General features: G+C 37.6%; 1 protein-coding gene across 1 annotated transcript in view; it reads left to right on the top strand.

Moving 5' to 3' along the window:
• Positions 1-24456, top strand: part of GPR158 (G protein-coupled receptor 158) — a 366465-nt gene that overhangs the window by 328842 nt on the left and 13167 nt on the right. The window contains exon 7 of the mRNA XM_015570519.1: positions 10546-10784. Within this exon, the coding sequence (XP_015426005.1) occupies positions 10546-10784 (239 nt within the window). The remainder of the gene's footprint in view (positions 1-10545; positions 10785-24456) is intronic.

The following is a 24456-nucleotide window of genomic DNA, read 5'->3' on the forward strand; positions in this document are numbered from 1 at the left end:
TGGGGACTCAGAAGATTCGGGAAAAACCCTTTATTGCAGATGCATTAGTGCGGTGACTCAGGGGAGTCATTTTTCCAAAGCCTGAGCACCAAATGCGGAAGGGCTCTCCCATTTATCCTCTTGGTTTCTTGTCCCCCAAATATGGACCAGGCTTCTGGACTTTTCGTGAGCTTTGCAGTCCCTCTGACAGTGGTAAGGGGGAAGAGAGATTACGACCAACAGCCCAGGCTAGCTGGCACCAGCAGTTGATCTTCTGTAGTGCTTTTCATGGCCCCTGCAGATAAACAGGTTCTGCAAGACTAGCTAGGACACAAGTGTATGGCTGGGTGGGGGGATTGGAGCTAGCAAGCATATACATCAGAATGCAGGTGGGGGTGGCTAAGGCTGCCTTCACACCTTTACCAATGTTCTTTTTTTTCTTCTTTCATGTGCCCTTGAATTACTGCCTAGTGTCCTTTCATTTTAGCCTGAAGGACTCCTTTTAGCATATTTTTGTAGGACAAGTCTACAATGACAAACTATCTCAACTTTATTTATCTAGGATTCTTTTAACTTCTCCTTCATTTTTGAAACAGAATTTTGTCAGATATAGAATTGTTTATTGATAGTTCTTTTTTTTCTTTCAGTGTTTTAAATGTGTCATCCCACTGCCCTCTGGCTTCCATGGTTTCTTATGATAGACTAGAGGCCCGGTGCACAAAAATCTGTGCACTTGGGTGGGATGTCCCTCAGCCCAGCCTGTGCCCTCTTGCAGTCTGGGACCCCTCAAGGGATATCCACCTGTTGGCTTAGGCACGCTCACTGGGGGATTGGGCCCAAGCTGGCAGGCAGACATCCCCCGAAGGGTCCCAGGCTGCAAGAGGGCACAGGCCAGGCTAAGGTCCCCCTACCCCCAGTGCCTGAATTTCATGCACCAGGCCTCTAATATCTCACACAAACCTTGGCACAAAGAAAGTGCTTCCTCCTCACCTCAGATTTGGTCTATATCCCATCATATATGTAGGCTAGAGGAATCCCAAGACCTTATAATTATGCTAGTCAAAGCAATGGTTGCTTTTTAAAACTTGCAGGAAAGAAATATCATGGGAAGAAAGTTAAGAGCATATTGTCGTCAGCATGAGCAGAAACTGAAAATAGATTGCTGCATACGGGTTTCTAGTTGTGCTTGGGAATACAGCCAATTGAGTACAACATGGGCCTATCCTGGGACTCTGCCAGCTTTGCCCTCCCTGTGTGTGAGTCAGGTGCATCTGTGTTCATGGCCGATATTGTGATAGAAGGGAAGCCTCCTGTTCACTCCAGCTTCGTGGCCTTGGCCAGCTGAAAGCAGGTATCTGGAGTTTGTTTGCCTTCTATAATTGTAACTTTGTTGCTTTGAGTGGAGCTCAGAGCCCGCCGCGGCAAGCGGGAAGCTTGGCTTCCTCCATCATTGGGGTAAACAAGCCTCCTGCTTGCTCCAGCTCCATGGCTGCTGGTCGCCATCTTGGCTGGGTTAATTTGCATATAGTCACTCTGATTGGTTGGTGGGCGTGGCTTAAGGCATAGGGAAGATATGGTCAATTTGCATGTTTGTCTTTATTAGTGTAGATTAGTTCTTTCTTTTAAAAAAAACTTGTGAATTGTTTATTTCTGGAATTTTCCACTTAATATTTAATTCTCTTATTACTGACAATGTCTTGTACATGCTAGGTGACTCTTCTTTGGCTGCTTTTTAGATTTTTTCTTTGTCTTTAGTTTTCAATGGTATGATTATAATGTGTCTTACTGTGAATCTCTTCGAGTTTATCTTACTTTGAGTTATTTGAGCTACTTGGATGTGTAGATTCATGTATGTGTTCAAATTCTGGATGTTCCATTATTTCCTGTGTTTTTGTGTATTTTTTTCTCCTATCTTTCTTGAACTTCCATCATGTGTATCTCAATATCCGTAGTAGTTTATCATAGGTCCTTTAGCCTTTGTTCATTTTATTTTCTTTTTTGCTTCTCATATTGGATAATCTAAATGGACCTATCTTCAAGTTCACTATTTTTTTTCTTCTGCCTAGTCAAATCTCTTATTTAATCCCTTTAATGAATTTTTCATTTCAGTCATTGTACTTTTCAATTACAGAATTTCTGGGGTGTTTTGGTGTTTGTTTGTTTTTAATAAATTCTATTTATTTTCAAATGTCCTCTATTTGGAGATATTTGAAAATAAATAGAATACCATCATTCTCTTGGTATACTTTAGTTTCTTATGCATGGATTTTTTTATTTAGCTCTTTGAGCATCTTTAAGACAGTTGATTTAAAATATTTGTCTAGAAACAGTGAAGGTTACTCTACCCAGCAAAGCTATCAGTTAGAATTGAAGATCAGATAAAGAGCTTCACAGATAAGAAAAAGCAAAGTTTATCAACACCAAACCAGTATTACATGAAATGTTGAAGGCTGTTCTTTAAGAAGAGGAAGAAGAAGAAAAAACAAGATAAAAAATGTTAACAATAAAATGGCAATAAATATATATATCAACAATTGAATCTAAAAGTCCAAATAAACAAACAAGGAATCTAATGAACAAAATAAACTGATGAATAAAATAGAACCAGAGGCATGGCAACATGCAACAAACTAAGAAATCTTAAAGGGAAATGGGGAAGGGAGGACAGAAGAGATTAACCAAAGAATTTACATACATATTATGCATTACCTATGGACAGAGATAATAGGGTGGTGAATTCCTGGGGCAGGAACAGGCTAGAGGGAGGCAGTAGGGGGGGAAGGGGGACATCTGCAATACTCTCAACAATAAAGATTAAAAAATAAATTAATAAAATAAAATAAAATCTTTGTCTAGTAAGTATAGTGCCTGGGCTTTCTCAGGCATAGTTCCTATTAATTTCGTTTTTTTTTTTTTCATGTGTATGAGCCATACACTTTTTTTGCATGTCTAATTTAAAACAAACAAACAAACAAAAAATGGGACATATTATATCGTGGTAAATCTGGAATTAGATTCTCCACCTTCCCCAGGAGGTGTTGTTGTTTGTTGTAGTTGCTGTTGTTTGGTGGCTTTTCTGAACTAATCCTGTAATATCTGTATTGTTTGTTATGTATAGTCACTGAGGTCTCTGTTCTGTTTACTTAATCCTTAGCTAGTGATTCAAAATAGATTTTTTTAAAGCCTGGAACAAAAATAACTTAAAATTTTCTTTCCTTGCACATGGATTGTGTGTATTTATTTGTGTGTGTTAGGGCACGACTTCACCAATCAGCCAAGCACTTTACAACTTTGCCTTAGGCTTTTCTTCCTGCTTGTGCAGAGCCTCGGGTCAGCAAGAGATGAGAGCTTGGGGCCTTCTCAGATCTTTTCTGAGTGTTTTTCAACCTTCTAGTTATCCAGGATATATGGCAGCGGTTCTCAACCTATGGGTTGCGACCCCTTTGGGGGTCGAACGACCCTTTCACAGGGGTCGCCTAAGACCATCGGAATACACATATATAATTACATATTGTTTCTGAGATTAATCACTATGCTTTAATTATGTTCAATTTGTAACAATGAAATTGGGGTCACCACAACTTGAGGAACTGTATTAAAGGGTCGCGGCATTAGGAAGGTTGAGAACCACTGATATATGGGATCTTTTCAAAGCCCTTACTTCCCAGTATATCTCATTCCCCAGCATTCCCTCCTTTTTTTTTTTTTTTTGGCTTTTTTTTTTTTGTCCCAACCATTATACCTTGCCCCAGGTGGTTCAACTACTCCATTTGCCTTTAAAATTTTTAGACAAATGACCCCCAGATAGTTAACCTCAGTCCTGAGAGAGTTTCTAGTTGGATAAGACAAAGGCAGGCTCTTTGACATAGTCCTATAGGGAGCCACCAGAGAGGTCAAAAGGAACAAATACAATTCTTGGAGAATAAGGTCCATTATGTTTTCTAGGTACCTGTACTGAGAATGTGGGATGTTATCTTCAAGGCCACCACTGAACTGGGGAGTGGGAGATAGGACCAGTGTATGTTAAAATGCCATAAATCTCTGTTACTCAGATTCAGCTATTTTTCTCTTGGTTAAGTATCTTGCTGGGTTAAGCATAAAATATATAAGCTTTTAATTAGTTTCCAGGGTTCCAAAAAGGTTGATTCTAATAGTTTTTGCTAGTTTATTCATTGCTTTTAAAGATGAATGAACTTTTGGAGGTTTCTATTCCAATATTTTTGCTGACACCACTCCCCAAGAACTAGCTAATAGAAAGTTCTATTTTGGTAAGATGTAACTGAAAAAAAGCCCTCAACTGAGAGAAAAAGATTAAGAGTTTTGCAGGGGTTCTGCTACTCACTTACTCTGTGACTTTGGACAAATGACTCCCCTCATGGGACTCACATTTCTCTTCTATACATTAATGGGATCAGAAAGAGAATTCCCAAAGTTTCTTCTAGCTCTGACCATAGGATATTTGACTTGTGACAGTCTTTTTTTTTAATTTATTCGTATTGTTGAAAGCATTACAGATGCACCCTTTGCTTTTTTTCCCATTGACCCCCTCCACCCTGCAGTTGCAACAGTCTTGCAACCCTCCTTCCTTCTTTCTTTTTTCATCATTCTTCCTTATTCTATTTACCTACAATCAGAGGGAAAGAAAGAAAGATCAATGTGAAATATGAGAGCTCCAGCAAGTAACTTAAATTGACAGAAATACCTACATTGGAGAAACTGAGTTGTGAGTTTTCTTTCTTATAATAGCAACAACTTAATATACTAATAATAATTTTGCTTTATAAACTTACTATGTCTTTGACATCTTTCCATGTCAGTGCACAATTTATATCATTCTTTTTAAAGTTAAAGAAGTATTTGATTTTATATATGATTATCATTTAAATCAGACCTCCCCCAAGTATGTATATATACACACACACACATATATACTCTGAATAATCTTACTGAACTTCATATCTGATAAATGTCAAAATCAATTTCTGTCTAGGTGACACCAATTCTTTTTAATATACATCCAATCTATACAGTAACCAAGAAATAGCTTTAGTTTACTTCTGAAAATGAAATTTTGAGAAATTGATGAAACACTTAATAAACATGAGGACTTGTGACCTTTGAAAGCAAACTGACTCCAGCTTTTTTATGTGTAGTTCACTCTCAGGGTTCTTTTGTGCAGAATTGAGTTTCATCACAAGCATTGATTCTCTGGAATTTCTTGGAAGGCAGTAAAATTAATAGAAATTTGATTCTGATGGGGAACTTTAGGACTTCAGAATTATTCCAATTAAATTAATAAGACAGAAGATGGGTGGCTTGAAGATGTATATGTGCATTCCTTTTTAGTAAATAAAAGAAATACAATATCACAAATGCAAATATTCTGAAAATCAAAACTTTCTATTACTAGAGGCTTTAAATTTTAGTGTCAGCATAATAAAAACTCAAAAATGTATCTAATAGGTTAGAGCAATTAGGCCATTGGAAAGGCACCTGCACCAATCTTAGGCCTGCTGGGAAAAACTGTTTAGGGTAGCAGTTCTCAAACTGTAGCCTTCTTCAGAATTTACCTAACAGATTTGTTAAAGATTTCTGGGCCCTACTCCTCCAACATTTCTGAATCAGTGAGTTTGGCTGGGACCCAAAAATTTGCATTTCTAACAAGTTTCTGGGTGATGTTGATACGACTGGTTTGGAAACCACTGGCCTAGAGCAAGCAACATCTGAAGGACTGTAAACAGGAGCGACATAATTTAGGAAGATCATTGTGGCATCGCTAGAGAGTATGGATTGAAGTGGGTGAGACTAATAAGGAGACTGATTACTCAGGGAGCTACTACAGGAGCAGGCTGATGGCTAGGATCTGTGGCAGTGCCATTAAGATGGAACAAAATAGAAGGGTTTGAGAGATATTTAAGAGGTAGAAATTGAATTCTTCATTATTCTTTGATTATCTGGGATATGGAAGAGGGATAATTATCAGCATTCATTCTGAGATTTCTGCTTTGAGCAATTAGATGGTACCAGTCATCGAGACAGGTAACACAAGAGCAGAGTGGGTTAGAGGAGGTAGGAGGGGCGAGAGGGAAGGTTTTATTTTGGGTCCTGTTGATTTTCAGTACGTATACAGATCTTGGACTCAGGAGAGTGATCTAACCTGAAGATACTCACCAGCATGGGAGTAGATGAGATTTCCTGGGCCCAATGTGTAGAGCAAGAATAGAAGGTGACTACATTCAGGAGAGCATTGAGGAACACTGCCATTTAAGGGGAAGACTGAGGAAAAGGCATCTGCAATAGAAACTTAAACTGTCAGAGGAGTAGGAAGAAGATCAAGAATATGTGATAAAATCAAGCACATGGCCGAAGCCATGCCAAAAGCTGGAGTGAGATTAAGTAAAATAATGAATATCAATATCAATTAAATACTGTATTTGAAGGAGGTAATTGATAACCTAAGTACAAGTTCTTACAGTGGAGTTTTATGAGCTCAAACCAGATATGCGTAGAAAGTGAAAACAGAGATAGACAATATAGTGGCAGCCACTTCCTGGGTTGCCCCTTTTATTTTCATCATTTCAACATAATTTCCATGAATTTATCTACTATTAATAATGAGAATTGAATATATAATTTAATATGTCTTTTTATATTAAGTTCTGGGAACTTCTTGCAGTCTTCTTGTATATTACTGCTAGCCTTCAGAAATAGTGAAAACTTCTGAACAGATGGTAGCCTAAAAATCTATGAAAAAAATAGTAGAAAAGTAATCTACATAAGAAGTTTAATGATTGTATTTTTATACAGCTGTATTTCATATAAATGCATGCCTAAGGATTTCATTTTTAGAACTTGGTTTCTAGGGAGTGAGCCCATATTAACTAACAAGAATTCACTGTTTAAAGATATAGCAACATTTTCACATTTTATTTTAAGCCAATACTAGAAAAATGCATCTTATTCCATTTTACAAAAACCAATATCCTGAAATACTTAGATCAAAGTGTAGTTGTGTTATTGTGTGTCCTAGTACTTGAAAGCCAGTAAAATCAATATAACAGGAGACTCATGAGGACTGTTGCTTTGGTTTTTCCTGTCTGGAAATAAGATTATGGGATCTATGACAATCTAGAATTCTCAGACTTTACAATAAATACCCAAAGAGTCATCTGGGAGACATAAAAATTTCTGATAATTTAGAAGTGGAATTTCTTGATTAAAAGTTACCAAACTGGGATCACATAGATTTCCTCTGCAAAAGAAAAACTCATCTGGTTTAGACATCCTTTAAGGTATTCTAAAGAAAAATTTATGTTTTTGTCTTTTTAAAATATATTTTATTCATTTATTACAGAGAGGAAGGGAGAGAGATAGAGAGTTAGAAACATGGATGAGATAGTAACATTGATCAGCTGCCTCCTGCACATCTACTGGGGATGTGCCCGCAACCCAGGTACATGCCCTTACCGGAATCGAACCTGGGACCCTTCAGTCCACAAGCCGACGCTCTAGCCACTGAGCCAAACCGGTTTCGGCTAAAGAAAAATTTAAAGTCATTTTTAAAATCCACTATTAGCTGTCTTTCGGGTTTAGCGTTTCAATGTAGATAGTGAAAAATCTTCAAGTGTCAGAAAAATAAATGATTTTCCACATCTTGGCCATGGAAAAGGATTCTTCTCTGAAGCGTTGGTTCTCGCAGAAATTTGAAAAATCCCTAGGAGTTCCTGTGGGTTGAGGAAAGAACTTTTTTTCTTGCCAAAGGGTTCAACCCACTATTCCCTCAATTATAACTTATAATTCTCTGCTTTCTACTTTGTTATGTGATTTCCCTTCAACTAGAATCTCTTTTTGTCTTCTCTACTTTCCTCCATTTTTATCCATTGATAGCCATCAAGGCCTAAATAATACCATCTATTCTATTAGTTTACTAAACTTAGTAGCTACAGACAACATATAGGGCTGTTTATTATGGTAGGTATTTGCACACATATTTCTAGTTAAATTATTAGCTTTTGAATTGTCTACCTATTGACAATTATTGGCAAATAAGAACCATGACTTATGCCTCCCATGTTGCCTAGCATGATAACTAGCATATGGTTGTTACTATATAAATGTTTGTTCATTATAATTATATTTCACATTGAGTCAAGGTAGAATGTGAAACAATTATTTTCCTGCCCTAGCCAAAATATTGAAGGTTTAAAAAAATGGATCAGAATCCCTTTTTTGAGATCCTAGTCATTCAACATTTAGAATTCATCCAGGTACAACCAGAAACAATTATGTGTGCATAGTGGCGACACAACCCTAGGCAGATTGGCTCAGAGGCTAGAGCATCAGCCTGTGGACCAAAGGTTCTGGGTTTGATTCTGGTCAAGGGCATGTACCTCTGTTGCAGGCTCCTCCCTGGCCCAGACCCTGGTCAGGGTGCGTGCAGGAGGCAACCAATCAATGTGTTTCTTTCACATCAGTATTTCTTTCTGTCTTTCCCTCTCTCTAAAAATCAATGGGAAAATACCCTCTGGTGAAGATTTTTAAAAACACACACACACACACAAAAAACACAACATAGTGGCTGCATGTTTCTCCTACATAAAATAAGATTGGCATTGACAACTATTAATTTTCCAAGAATTTTCTCTCATTGCTAAGATAGAGTTCTGTGAATCTTTTGATTTGCTGATAATAGAAGCCTTTTTATGGGATGAGTAATTGGTCAATTAACTGTTAACATTTAAAGGAGAGAGACATTAAAGAAGTGTATAGAAACTGTAATTTAAAACTCACAAACAATCATTCATCAATATTTTTTAAATAAGATGTCTTCTTTGACGCTGGGTCCGATGTTTGGGAAACATTGTTCTCTTTCTAGGATAAATCACCACAGAGCGTTATTTACTGTTCACACTGTTGGTTCTTTAAGTAGTAGTGGAACTCTAAAGTGTTTTTTGAGGTCATTTGAAGAATAGCCTCTTTCTGGTTTTGATGTTTATTGACCACCTCAATATCTTAAAACTTCCTCACTTTTCTCTAAGTTTTCAGGTCGTTTTAGTGACTCAGCCTTATGGAATCTTATCAAAGTAATCAAAATAGATTGTATACAAATAAGTCTCCTTTTCTTTAACAGTCTTGTATAATTATTTTATTCATGATTTAGTTAAATTAAATACAATGATAACAATGGGTATAGTTTGGGGACAAATGCAACTAATTCTAAGGAAGTAGCAATTGCACTGGTTGGAGCAGCGATGTTTGAGACATACTAGAGAGAGGTAGCACTTCAGCCGCCAGTGCTAGCCTGGCAGTGCTCACTGTGTCTATACGGGGAATGAAGAATAATTGCTAATCTAGTGAGCTAGTTAAATGGGGAGTAGTTTATGAGATCTTCTGTTGTCCTCTTATTTGATACTAATACCTTTCTGACAGTGTTCCACAGAAAAATTGAGGATGTTTTTATTTAGATATAACTTCTTGCTGAGTGTTAGCTGAAGAAAAATGGAGTGAAAGACATAGGAAATGAAGGGTAAAGATTTAAACAAGAATCTTCTAGAAAATAACTATCTTTATTGGATGTATTGTATTAATTCAGAAAGAGCTACCAAGGTCTATATGTAGAGAGAAATAGCATAATACATCTAGACTATTTCAGGTACATTTATCTCATTTCTAGATTTACAATGATGTTTTTATGAAGAATTCATATGAACACTTCACAAAAAATGTTGAAAGAATGAGATGGAATAGGGAATAGAAAAGTTTGGGAAATGAATTTATTTTTGAATTAAGGGAATTGATTATAGATACCCTCATAGTATTATAAATCACTCATAGTGGTTTATTCAGGTAAATTTTATAATACAAAATATCAGAATGAGAGTGGGAGTTAAAATCAGCTAAGAATATTCTGAAAGTGAAATTAAAATAAGGTTACAGTAGGTTAGATTTTGTCCTCACAAAATCTTTAGAGATGGAACAGTTCTTAGATATTATCTAATTCATCTTAATCCTGACTATTTATTTGAGTCATATATATATAAGAAAACAACCCAAAATTTAAAAAATCACATTTCTTATAGACCATCCAAATCTTCTTACTTAATGCAGAGCTCTTTTGAATTACCCTAATATTTTAAATATCCCATCATTGTTTTCAAACTTATTTCATTTTTATTTTTGGTAATGTGATCAGATGACTATAGAGGGGCATCATATAAAATTATTTTCAAAAAAAATACCTTATAATGTTTTATAGTAAAAATATAACTAGTACAGTAAAAATATTATAAAAAACAAAATATTTCTTAAAATATAAAGACATATTCAAAAGAATTCCATTCTAGACAAATCTATTTAATCACTGGTCCCTACTGTAGGATATTTTTTCTGCTGTTGGAAGGTAAAGTAGAGTGAAACTGAGTGAAAATAAAAGTAACACTGTTTCTGGTTTTCTACTCTGCCTAAGTAGATTTTGATGGGTTTAAACTTCACTGAGAAAAATAGCGTATTTTAGAATTTTACTCATTTTTAGTTTTCCCTTAACATTTTGATGTCTTGCTTTTCTAGGGTTTTGAAAGTGTTTCTTTCGCGAACAGCCCAACGGATTCCATATATGACTGGTGGCCGGGTTATGAGGATGCTGGCGGTAATACTCCTGGTAGTATTTTGGTTTCTTATTGGCTGGACTTCGTCCGTTTGCCAAAAATTGGAGAGGCAGATTTCACTTATTGGCCAAGGGCAAACATCTGATCACCTCATCTTCAATATGTGCCTCACTGAGCGCTGGGATTACATGACAGCAATTGGTATGTGGTCTCTTGTTTTGTGTGATTATCTTATCCTCTTTTCCAGTGGCATTAAAATAGACCTCTTTAGAAACCTCGTGAAACCCTTTCACAAAACCTAAAGGAATTTTACCTAATATGGTTTTGGTAAAACAATATTATGAAAAGGACAATAATTATATATGGAATGACAATGTTTTCTAAAAGTTTCCATTCTTTTTCAAATGTATGTAGCTTTGTTGTGAAAATGTAGTCAAGTAAATCAGGAAGGAGGTATGCAGTTAATAAAGGCAACTTCAACTTCTTTGCATAGAAAGACTCTGCTTTCCATCTTATCAATATGTTCTCATTTGATGAACAGTAGCCATTCTCTTGAGTTATTTCTTTGGTTGGGATAAAAAAGAAAACATGCTGGTATTTTTTGTATAGTTTGGTCCTATGATATATCAAAGTTAGTGTCCTAGAAACTACAAGAACACCTTAGTTTCAATAATATGCTTTTCATGCAGTGACAAAATTCTCTTAAAAACAACAACAAATCAAGACATGATTTATCTAGTTGTCTGTGTGGTGGTTGCTGGAGGAGTGGCGGGGGGAGGGGTGGAGGGAGGAGGATGGAGGAGGGAGAAGTAGGAAGGGTAACAGAGGGCTAAATGGTGATGGAATGAGATTTGACTTGGCATAGTAAACATACAATACAGTATGCAGATGATGTATTGTATAATTGTATACCTGAAACTTATATAATTTTTTTAACCAATGTCATCCCAATAAATTAACTAAAATTTAAAATAAATGCTGCTGTAAATTTATCAATATGCTTCATATTTACAAAATTAAAAGCAAGGCAATAACTTTTTACTAGCTAATTGTTTTTGGATTAAAATTAAAATGTCCCTATTTAAAAAACAAAACAAAACATTATTTAACAGTAAGAACAGGTATTTGAAATTAGGACTGTCTTGAAAAATCAGAGACATATGGTTGCTGTAATTTTTTAAAACTGCCTTACAGCAATTTCATTTATTTATCTTTCAGCATGTAGCATTTGATATTCTGTATTTAATCACTCTTTAATGTTTTCTAATGGGTAGCATATGCCTCTTTGCAGTTCTCTTTATATATTTCTATAAGTAACATGTTTACCACTAGATTTTTTATAGTCTGGTTCTTATTCAAGAATAAATTCATATCTCTTCAGTCGGCCAAAAAGCAACCTGTACTGAAAGCTAAATTATTCCCTGCTTCCTAAGCAAAAATGTTTCTATACAGGGGAGATGCTGTGCAGAGGGAGCAGGTAGGTTTATCTTGATATTATGGGATTTTTTTTGTCAAGAAGCTGTGTATGCTTACATTTGTGTCAGAAGTCAATCTATAAAAAAAGGAAGAGTGAATGTTATTGTCACTAATTTCATTTTAATAGTAAAAGTGTATGTTAATTTTTGGGGAGGTGTTTTTGAGCAAATCATATAAACTAAATCGGCAATCCTCATATACATTGATATATTGATAAGCATGCAATCCTAATATATTGATAAGCATGCACTCTGGGTTAGCTATTCCTGTCAAAAACAATTTTTAATACAAAATAAAGAACTATTTGAAAGAATGCAATACTAGTGTTTCCACTTAAATATAACTCGAGTTAGAAATATGGGTAATAATTTTTAAAAATGAATCCATTCTATTTTTGCTTACTGCTCCAAATTTGCTCACATAGTGATTTTCTTACCATAAGTGCTAATGAAGAAAACAGCTTGGAAAAATCTCTGAGCCTCTATGAACTTCAGTTTCTTCTTTAAAGAAATACTTGAGAACATAAAAAAGGGAATAAAAATGACTTTCAGAATTCCATTGTTATTTATGTGTATCTATAATTTTTAATATTTATTGTTTGTCCTATATAAAAAAATGTGAGGTGAGCTTTAATAGAAAACAAACAGACATATAAACGTTGCAACTATGGAAGACAGATGAATATTGGACAATGTGAGACGCGTTTTACAGTAGTCTGGTGGTTTTTTACTGTTTTTTCTTTATCTGGTGGAAAGAGAATTTCAAAATTTGAATGTTCAGAATATTTCTAGATTGGACTAGGATTCCTATAGAGACTTAACTGTCATCCACTATTCATTATATAACTCAGCACTTTGGATTTTTCTGAGTTTGTTTAATATATTATTTGTAGCTCACTGAAGGCAAAAGAAAGAATTCTTACATCTGCTCAGCCTTCTTTTCTCTCCCAACCTAATAACTGTGCTCTTCAGCAATATTGACCAAATTGATCACACTGTGTTCCTAACACCTAACAAAGTGTCTGTTACTTGTGGGCTCTTGATAAGTATTTTCTGAAAGAATAAAAAAATGAGCTCAACTCCCTTTATCTTGTGTATTTTCTATGCTCAGAATTAGACCACTGTAAGGAAACATGTTAAATCTAAAAATCCTATAGTAACACAATTGTCACTAATTTCATTTTAATGGTAAAAGTGTATGTTAATATTTGGGGAGGTTTTTTTTTGTTTTTAAGCAAGTTATATAAACTAAATTGACAATCCTCAGCTCTTTTATGAAAGTTTACCTCCGACTTGTCCAATAGTCAAAATAAGAGATTGATACCAATTTAGTATGGCAAATCAGAATTACCATTTTAAAAATATTTTATAATGCATTTATAAATATTAAAGTAGAATAAAACTGATTTGCTTTTTTGTCTATCAAATTTGCCTTTACTATTATTAGTCATAATAGTAATAGTAGTAGTAGTGGTGGTAGTAGTAGTGGTAGTAATAGTATTTGAATCCTCACCCGGGGAGTGAGGATATTTATTTTATTTGTAATTAAATCTTTATTGTTTAAAGTATTACATATGTCCCCTTTTCTCCCCCATTGACCCCTTCTAGCCTATCCCCAACTCCTGCCCCAGGCTTTCACCACCCTATTGTCTGTGTCCATGGGTTATGCATATACACATACAAGTTCTTTGCCTGATTTGCTTATGATAAAAAAATTTATTTTTTCACCATTCTCCTAATTAGAGCTATGTAAAGAGTAAAGAGGTTGATTCTAGGAAACATTGTCCTAATTAATAGAGAAAGCAAATAAATATCCCAAGTCATACCCATTTTGAAAATTATTGGTTGTAGAATTACCAAGGTTTTTTGTTTGTTTGTTTGTTTGTTTGTTTGTTTGTTTCTAAATCAAGTTACCCTAGCTGGTAAGTTGATAATCATTTGTCCATGTTCAGGATATTTTAAAATAGAATTAAAATTTGTCATATTAAAAAAGGTAAAACAATTGGTGGGTACAAATGAACAAATGAGTAAAATTAACTTCTTATGCATGAATTAACCTTTATAATTTCACCCCTACATTCAAGAAGACCACATCCCCACACCTAGATTTAGAGTTGACAGCAGGGTACCTAAGTATAGGGGTAAAATACACATTTGGAATACAGAAATTTAGTAGTAGCTGTGGTGATACCGTAGAGTTTATTCTTTAGTATATTTAGTTGGTTAGCAGTCAATTTCTGACTACTCATTCAGAACATAATCTAAACTTACTGTCCAGTGAGCAAGATACATTAGAATAAGTGGACAAATTCTTAACTTACAGGAAACGACAACGCTGCAGAAAAATGAGTGATAGGTGGTGACATCAGGGACATTTAGGACTCGGTTCTAAGTCTGCCATGGCTATGTCTCTGTGTCCAAATTCAGTGTAGGTCTAGGCAAGCACTGAGATGCCTCCTCAGTTTCTTCCAGAAGTTATGTGATGATATTCTGATATGATAGAAAAGGGATATAAATGAGAATAAAGCTATTTTGCTGCTTTCTCTAACCAAGGACAAGAATTTATACAAAAGTTCTATCCAGGTTTCCGTTCTTTCCTTTATCTTCTGTTAGCCAGTATATCTTTCTATGTCACTAATTTGGCTAACTCTTCTTGACTGCATTTAGATGATCTAATGCCTAGTCCCTGTGTTACAGGGTGTGGGACTGAGCCTTTGAAGGGTTACAGAATGTTACAGAATGTGCTGGGAGTGGGGACTGACTTATGGTGAGGGATTGTGTCAGGATATGGAGAAGGATTGTGTCAGGGTTAGGGACCATGGGAAAGAAAAATTGCTAATTATCTCGCTAGAAAAGCAATGTGTTATGATTGAACCCAGCCAGATGTGACCCTGCTCATAAATTTTATGTAAACTTTTTACCCTGCCAGTACCAGGAACGGCTAATGAACCGCTTTGCAGTTTGTTTTTTCTTTTTTTTAAAAAAAAATACTTTGTAGTGTTTCAGATAAAAGGTCTTGCTGTACTCTTGGTCTGCACTGCAAGCTGTGGGCTCTAATCGGAAAGACACGGCTGGCAGTCAGCTGGCTAGCTTAATAAAGGCTCTTAAAATTTAAATTCTGAGTCGGTGGTCTATCTCGCTGAGCTAACCCATAACACCTGACAAGGACTCTTTTATAAATTAATATTGCCCTTCATCGTTTCGTACTTGTGAAAAGTTCACCAATACATGAGGTATTTGTAGTTTTGGAAACTCCACAGAGCTCAACACCCCTTGCTATATATTTTATTCGCTAAGTTTGAAAGAAAGACACAAATAAATCTAAGCAATAATTATACAGGTATGATTGGCTTGTTTTCACATTCCATTTAAGAATTTCAGGATATAACAACATTGATTACCCCACTGTTCAAAAGTACTAATTAATTTCTATGAATTTTACATGGAACATCTTTACTAGATAAAATAATCCTATATAATAAAACCCTAATATACAAATTGACCGAAAGGTGAAACAACTGGTCGCTATGAAGTGCACTGACCACCAGGGGGCAGACGCTCAACGCAGGAGCTGCTCCTGGTGGTCAGTGTGCTCCCACAGGGGGAGCACCACTCAGTCAGAAGCTGGTCTCATGGCTGGTGAGCACAGGGGCGGTGGCAGGAACCTCTCCCACCTCCGCTGCAGGCTGATGGTAAGGAGTGAGAGGGGTTCTAGATTGCGAGAGCCCTGGACTGTGAGAGGGATGTCTAACTGTCAGTATGCAGACATCCTTCGAGGGGTCCTGGACTGCGAGAGGGTGCAGGCCGGGCTGAGGGACTCCCCTCCCCCCAGTGCACGATTTTCGTGGACCGGGCCTCTAGTATTTTTATATTTCTCTTCTTCATTGACATGCTCTCCTTGTTTATCCCCCTCCTTCCTGGTAAAATATTTTAAACACACAAAACAGACAATGTGTTTAGTATCTTAATTAGTAATATGTAAGTGTTTATAAGAAACTGAAAAGAATACAGTAACTCTTTTACTGAGTTATATAGGGAAATTCTAAAATAGCAATTGCTTCTAAGGATATAAATACTTAATTATCCTAGAAGATTAGGCCATGTTATGACAGGTGAAATGCAATATAAGCACCATTAAATAAATATTGGAGAAAATAGATTTAGAATTCCTCTCCAGCTGACTTAGTTTATTGTTCATTATTCTAATGTACCACATGCCTTAATCCATGCTGCATCACTTGGTCCCATTTTAAAATCTGTTTTTAATTTTTAATTAAAGGATAAAAGACCTGACTTGGGCTATAGCACTAGAAACACACACTCTTTGAAGGTCTTGCTTCAGTTTTTAGAAAGATTGAAGTGAGGGTTGTTTTCTTGTTTATTTATATACCTCCCCCTTCCAAAAATATTTTACTTCTTTGAAGAGTAACTATATAATGAAAAAGACAGTGGATAAATTTACTTGTATCTTAATTTTATACTCTAGTGCCAGTTTTCCCTTTTGGAAGTTCAAGAAATGTGGTAATAAATGTGGAGATTGTCTTGGGACAACATGTGAGGAACATGGAGCAAGAGAAATTGACAAGTCTGTGGTGACTTCCGTTTCTTCTAAGGAGCTTTCATTCCCCCTAAGAAACTCTGGGATTTCAAAGGGGGGAAACATCTAGAAGGAAAAAAAGCTCTCTTTTGTTACTTGAACAACTCAGTTGTCAAGAAGATTTTGGCAGATCTTTTCCTTGTATTAAAAGGACTCTCGTTCACAGAGACCTTTTGGCCAACAGAACAGCAGATTTGTAATGACCACATGAATCCTTATTCAGTGGTCAGGTAATGTCCCAAGCCAAGCCTAACTCAGCAAAATTGTCTCTAAGAATTGGTAAGCTAAAATTTAACAAGAAAGTTAAAATTGTCCTACCTTCCCAAAGACAATATGACATTATAAGTATAAAACCAAGGTATAAGATAAATCAAATTAATTTATTCTTTCTCTTTGCTCTTTAGCATCATACAAATAACTATACCTCAAGGAAGTAAAATATTTTCCACAGAGGTGGAATATAATTAAACAAAAATATAACACTCCCCCTCCACACACACATTATTCTAAAGCAGCCGTGGGCAAACTACGGCCCGCGGGCTGGATCCAGCTCGTTTGAAATGAATAAAACTATTGAAAAAAAAAGACCGTACCCTTTTATGTAATGATGCTTACTTTGAATTTATATTAGTTCACACAAACACTCCATCCATGCTTTTGTTCCGGCCCTCCGGTCCAGTTTAAGAACCCATTGTGGCCCTCGAGTCAAAAAGTTTGCCCACCCTGTTCTAAAGGCACTCAAACTAGCCCTTCAAAAAAGAATGTCTGAGTTTCTAGTAATGGATCCCAAGCTGAGGTGAGTTGTGTCAATGCTGACAGCCATTCATAAAAGGTTCAAATTTTAAAGTACATTTTAAAAACGTTAACAAATAATCCCAATCCCAACCCCTTCCCCAAACAATATGCATGCAAACAGCAGGGAGAGGGGGTGGGAGGAACATCACTAGAAGACATAGCATGCTGCCCTGACATTGACCCCATGACCCCCCTAAAAGGTCTCTAATCTAATGCTTTGTGAACTCTGCTCATATTCATGAACTTTAATGTAGGTCCATAGCTCTGAAGTGTCTAGGCTTCACTAAATTTCTGTTGCCCCATATCAAACTTTAAAAATCTTAAGTGTATTTACTAGAGAGAGAGAATCAAGTATATTTTCTCTAAGTTTCCCATCTAAGATGCTGAGGAGATTTTGCAGAACTTGACCCAAGTTCTAGAGATGTGTGAGAAGAAGCAATAAAGAAAAGCCAGCATGCAAATGTGCGACCATTCATGGCAATTCTTACCTTATACAGTCCTTAACAGTGAGTGGGTAAGAGAATAATCAAGTTGCTATAGGATCTGTAGAGTTCTTGTGACTAACAGTATTATTTTTTAACTAGAGGCCCAGTGCACAAAATCGTGCATGGATAGGGTCCCTAGTCATGGCTGGCAATCAGGGCCGATCTGTGGTGCGACCATCAGGGTGATTGGGGAGCCCCCTCTAGCACCAGCCTTTGCCGGCCTGGTGCTTCCCACACCACTGCTGTTGGTTGCCTCCCTCTGCGGGGCAACTGGTGGGGTGATCGGGGGGTGGGGGTCCCTGCTGGCACCTGCCTTGACTGGCCTGGGGCTTGCAGGCCAGGGGCAGCTCCTGCGTTGAGTGTCTGCCCCCTGGTGGTCAGTGTGCATCATAGTGACCGGTTGTTCCGCCATTCGGTTGATTTTCATATTAGGGTTTTATTAGGTAGGATATTATCACGCACTATCTTTGACCCAAGCTTGAAATGCAGCATTTAGAATTTGGCCCCAGCTTTTTTAAAGGTGTCACAATTTCTACGATAAAACCTTCATAAATGTAGATAGTATACAAAACACATTGAGCACCGTGCCTGGCATGGCCAACAGATGTCATCTACCAAGTCATACTGAGAGGACAAAAAGCACTTCCAAGTAGAACTCCTTTAATGACCTGGCATTGTAATTTGCATATTAGTTGTTTAAAATACAAACAATTCTTGCTTGAAAACATATTTGTTTTCTTCAATAGGATAAAAATACTTCCAATGGTTTTATTTATACCTTTGTTAACAGTGCTCAAGAAAATGTCAGCCCATGGAGGTATTTTGAGAACAATGGTCAGGGACCAAGGAGACCTGGGTTCCAGCCTTGCTCTGCTCCCTACACAGTGCGCTCTTCATGTCTGTCCCAGGGCCCAGCTCTGCCCATCCCTGGGGCTCACTACTCCCAGACATTCTGCCTTCCATTGTCCTGGTTGTGAAATATGTTGCAACATCCACCTATGCTTCTCTATCCCACGCTGACTAAACTGACTTCATGACAAGCAGAATAACAGCAACTCACCGTCACCCCCTTTGTGGCCATATACCCCAGAACTATACCCCAAGACTGTATGGTCTGATAAAGTCACTTTCAAGTTTAAAATTCTTTCAGAAGTTATCATTCTCATTGTTTTAATCATCGTAACTCTCATAATTGTCATTATAACCAAAGAAAAGGCAAGTAAGCCCCCAGAACACCAAGGCTTCCTGCATGCCAGTTGAATCCTAGAACACTGGGATTTGAGCTGTTTGGAAGTGTTATGGAAGTTGTTTGATTTAATACTCAAATGATAACTTTGCACTGCCCACTATATTATTACAATAAAAACATAACAGAAAAGAACGTTAAAGAAACACTTAGAAATCAAACCTGAAAGCCTCTTCATTTATGTATTTATTTATGCCATGAAAAAATAATTTTCAAAGGGGCTAAGAAGGGTAAAATGTTATTAACACAAAATGTTTCTGCAGCATGGCAAAGCAGGGCACTACAGCATGAGAGACATTTGTACTTTGAAGTTGTTTTTTCCTCCGCCCTCCTGGGTGGTCTTAGATCCCAGAGCAGGGTCATCTTCAGGGTCAAAGAACTGATATTCCTTCCCACTTCTTTCTTTGACCCTTTGGAAAGACAACTTGAGATTACTTTCATTATGGTACATTAATTCATTAAAGGCTATGGTAGTTAAGTTTTAAACTGAGTGTTATCCTTTATAGATTAAAAATAAAAATACATCAGTTTTCTGAGAGTCCTATTTGGTTCCCTTTTTAACTGTACTTGTGCCATCCATCAAAATAATTTCACACCAGAAATTATTTTCTAAAGCAGAAGCACAACACATATTTCAACTCCCACGTAATAGCACTGCAAAATTTGGTAACATCTGCATATTTTCTTTACTAATTGCAGTGTTAGTCTGAAGTTAATTATATGAAACTGATTTTTTCCAACACAAATTTTACATATCACATGTAGTTTAATTGGTACTTTGAATAATAAATTGTTTTTCAGCTAGTGCATATTGTTTGATATTGCTAATGAAATGATTTTTAATGTTCAGCTTAGCTATTACAGAGTATTATTTTGTTTTATACTTTTAAATATAATGCTCCATTGTAGCAGACTAACCTGATAACTACTTTTCTTTTTCAATATCTTCAGTATAACATTATATAAAAGCACTGCAATAACAGATTGGAGATAGTTTTTATAATTCAGCTACATATGAATCCTTTAATTACAGCATATTTTATGCTAGTATTGTGTAATATTTTTGCAGTCACCATTCTTGAGTGTTATGTGCAGTACCATGCACACACTTAGTGGTTCTATACACACATATCCATAAATAGGGCTTGCCATGCTTAGTAATAATGCCAATTTGATCTTCAGGGCATGAATGGGCCCTGAAATGTGAGATGGAATGGCAAGGTAACAAAGTCTACATCGCAATATCATAAAGTGGTTGTCATTTCTATTCATTCAATTCAACAAGTATTTATTATATCATGTACATATGTGCTCAGTTATGGTACTGTCTTCTATGTGGGCAAGGGTAGAAAAAATAATTAAGAGACTCAGTTCTTGCCCTAAAGGAGGTCATAACTATTTGAGGTTGAGATGAGGAACAATATTCTTCCTTCCAATTATATAGATTGTCCCCCAAAATGTATACACACACTGTGAATAATTATAAAGGTGGTGTTCATTAAAATTCATTTTATTTTCAAAATTGAGTCATCAACTAGTAGAGTGTGTATACATTTTGGGGGGCACCCTGTATATTGTGTGGCATTATTCTCTGCATTGTGTAGTATAGATAGTATAAACTCTGTGAGAGATTAAAGGAAGGAAAATTCAATGTAAGCCAGAATCATTTCAGGTGGCCTTGTGATGAAAGTGTGACCTTAACTGGACGTTAAAAAATTGGTTAGTATTTGGAAATGAGGGTGAGAGGAGATTTCCTGTGTGAGCAGTAGCTGGAACAAAGACACAGAAGCAAGAAGGGCCTTTGAGGTGTTCAGAGGACAATGAATCTTGCTGGGTCAGCTCAGAGTTCATGTTGGGGAGCACTGGGAGATCATGTTGGATATATAACATAAAGTCATAGAGGGTTTGGAATGTCAGAACCAAGCATTTATAAAAATAATAGTGCACCACTGAAGATTTCTGAATGAAGATGCATGCAATACCTGACCAAAGGCTGGCTTGAACGTCAGAGACTAGACAAGTCAAGGTCTAAGAAATATAAAGCACAAAAGAGTAAAGCCAAGGAATGTGGGTGGATAGCACGAAGCCTGAGCTTCAAGAAAGTCTTAAAAGTGAGGCTATGCCTGCTCTGGCAGGAATCCCTTGTAGTCCTACTTTTGGGTCAGGAATTATTTCCATGCTCATAAGTGTGTATGGATGAATATTCTAATGGAAGTGTGAATCAGTTAACCAAAAGGGAGTTGCAGAGTTTTGGATAAATCCTGATATGATCAAAGTGGACTTTTAGAAAAATGAGCCTGTTACTGTTAGGAAGGAAGGATTAACACAGGATGAAGCCAGGTTTATATAGGGCGGTTGAAAAAATGGTCATAACAAATACGTAAACTGATTGGGGCTTAGGCAAGGATTGTAATTGTGGGCACTGAGAGGAATGATAAATATTAAAAATAACTCAAAGTAGAAAAGTGTCAATAAAAAGCAACTCTGAGATTTTAACCCTGGTACAGATGCAATAGTAGTACCATGGACAGAAATAGAATTTAGGAAAGGAAGTTATAAATGAAGACCTCAGGATTTCCTGGTTTGCTTTTCCTGACCCAGTAGAGTTTGACTGGAAAGAACATTCCCAGTGCATGGTAGGGGGGTGGGGATGGGGAGTTGCTAGCATCCTATATAATAAAGGGGTAGTATGCAAATTGACCATCACTCCAACACACAAGATGGCCACCCCCAGGTGGCCAAAGATGGCCACCACAAGATGGCCAGCAGGGGAAGGCAGTTGTGGGCGATCAGGCCTGCAGGGAAGGGCAGTTACGGGTGACCAGGCCGGCAGGGGAGGGCAGTTGGGGGCAACAAGGCCTGCAGGGGAGGGCAGTTTAGGGGCTTTGGGCAGGCAGGGGAGCAGTTAGGCATCGATCAGGCTGGCAGTGGAGTGGTTAGGGGGTGATCAGGCTGGCAGGCAGAAGCAGTAAGGAGCAATCAGGCAGGCAGGCAGGCGAGCAGTTAGGATACAGCAGTCCTGGATTGTGAGGGGGGTCCCAGATTGGAGAGGGTGCAGGCTGGGTTGAGGGACACACACACACACACACACACACACACACACTCCCACACCCAGTGCACCGGGCCTCTAGTACTGGCATCTTGGGACCGCCACTAAATTCCATGGAGATCTTTTTTCTCCATTAAACTGTGTGTTAATGAGTCTCAAAATTCTGTGACAGATTTCTGGTCAAGTTTTTTAGAAAAAAAACGAATAACTTTAAAACATACACACAAACACACACATACAGACACAAAAACGAAAAAATAAACCCCACAAAAATGAAAAAGAATGGTCCACAAAACATTCTTCTTTCCTTCTGAAGGATTTTATGATGCAGTGTAATCATCAACCAGTCTTTTATTCTAAAACTTAAATGGCCCATTGAGACAAACAGCTCTGAGACCATTCTTCCACCACTGATCAAGAGTGGGATGGCAGGTAATGGGATAATATTTATTTAGCCTTTTGAGCTTTCTGGGCAAACCTGTGACTTTCCCAGCTCCAGCTGCCTTCTTGCCCACTGCTCTGGGGATGCCCACAGAAACTGTCTCACATTGCGAACAGCAAAACAGCCCAGAGGAGGGTGGTCAGAGAAGCTCCCAGCACACGTGGCCTTGTCAGGAACCATACCAGTGATGACAGCATCACCAGATTTCAGGAACTTTGGGCCATCTTCCAGCTTTCTCCCAGAAGGATGATCAATCTTCTCAGCTCAGCAAATTTGTGAGCACTGTGAGCTGGGTATCAACCCGCACAGGTGCACATCCAGCGCTGATTTGGCCTGGGTGTCTCAGGGTGATCACCTGAGCTGTGAGCCAGCTGCTTTTAGGGGTCGGTCATTTTTGCTGTCACCAGACACGTTGTCAGGAGAAACATCTTTGACAGGCACATTCTTGACAATGAAGCCCACACAGTCCCAGGTGAGCTTCATTCAGAGCTTCGTGTTTCATTTCAACAGGCTTTACTTCAGTTGTAGCATTGACTGGAGCAAAAGTAACCACCATGCCATGTTTAAGAGCACCGTTCTCCCCTCAGCCCACAGAGACAGTACTAATAGCACCAAATTTTTTGAAATCCTAGAGCAGTCGTTCTCAATCTTCTGGCTCTTTAAATACAGTTCCTCATGTTGTGACCCAACCATAAAATCATTTTCGTCGGCAGTGATGGCGAACCTTTGAGCTCGGTGTGTCAGCATCTTGAAAACCCCTAACCCACTCTGGTGCCACGTCACATCTAGAAATTTTTTGATATTTGCAACCATAGTAAAACAAAGACTTATATTTTTGATATTTATTTTATATATTTAAATGCCATTTAACAAAGAAAAATCAACCAAAAATAATGAGTTCGCGTGTCACCTCTGACCCTCGTGTCATAGGTTCGCCATCACTGTCCAGAGTAACAGACTCAGGGGCTTGTCAGTTGGATGAACTGGTGGTAGGAGGCAATCCAGAGCTTCAAGCAGTGTGCTTCCACTGCATTGCCATCTTTACGGTTGACTTTCTATTCCTTGAACCAAGGCACGTTAGCACTTCCGCTGCAGCATGTTGTTGCCAGTCCAATCAGAAATTGGCACAAACGCTACTACGTTGGGGTTGTAGCCAATTTCCATATGGCAGGTTCTTCCTTAACAGTTTCCTCATATCTTTTCTGACCATAGAGTGGCTCAGTGGAATCCATTCTGTTAATGTCAACAACTAGTTGTTTCACACCCAGTGGTGTGTAAGCCGGAGGGCATGCTCACAGGTCTGCCCATTCTTGGAGAGAGATACCTGCTTCTAATATACCAACACCAGCAGCAACCATCAAGACAGCACAGTCAGCTTGAGATGTGCCTGTAATCATGGTTTTGATACAATCTCTGTGTCCTGGGGCATCAATGATGGTCACATAATAGTTGCTGGCCTCAAGTTTCCACAGGGAGAGACCAATGGTGATACCACACTCATGTTCAGCTTTCAGCTTATCCAAGACTGAGGCATAATACTTGAGGGAGGCCTTCTGCGTCTCAGCAGCCTCCTTCTCAAATTTTTTACTGGTTCTTTTGCTGATCCTGCCACATTTGTGAAAGATGCTGGAATCTACATGTGCAATGAGATGTTGGTATGAGTCTCTTCCTTTCCCATTTTGGCTTACATTTAGCAGTGGTTTTCAGGACACCTGTGTTCTGGAGGCAAAACCATTGCAAAAATAGCCTCATGGAGATCTTGGAGTGAATTATTTTTTTTTTCC

This window comes from Myotis davidii, unplaced genomic scaffold, assembly GCF_000327345.1.
Source record: "Myotis davidii unplaced genomic scaffold, ASM32734v1 scaffold86, whole genome shotgun sequence".
In the NCBI taxonomy this organism is placed as follows: Eukaryota; Metazoa; Chordata; class Mammalia; order Chiroptera; family Vespertilionidae; genus Myotis; species Myotis davidii.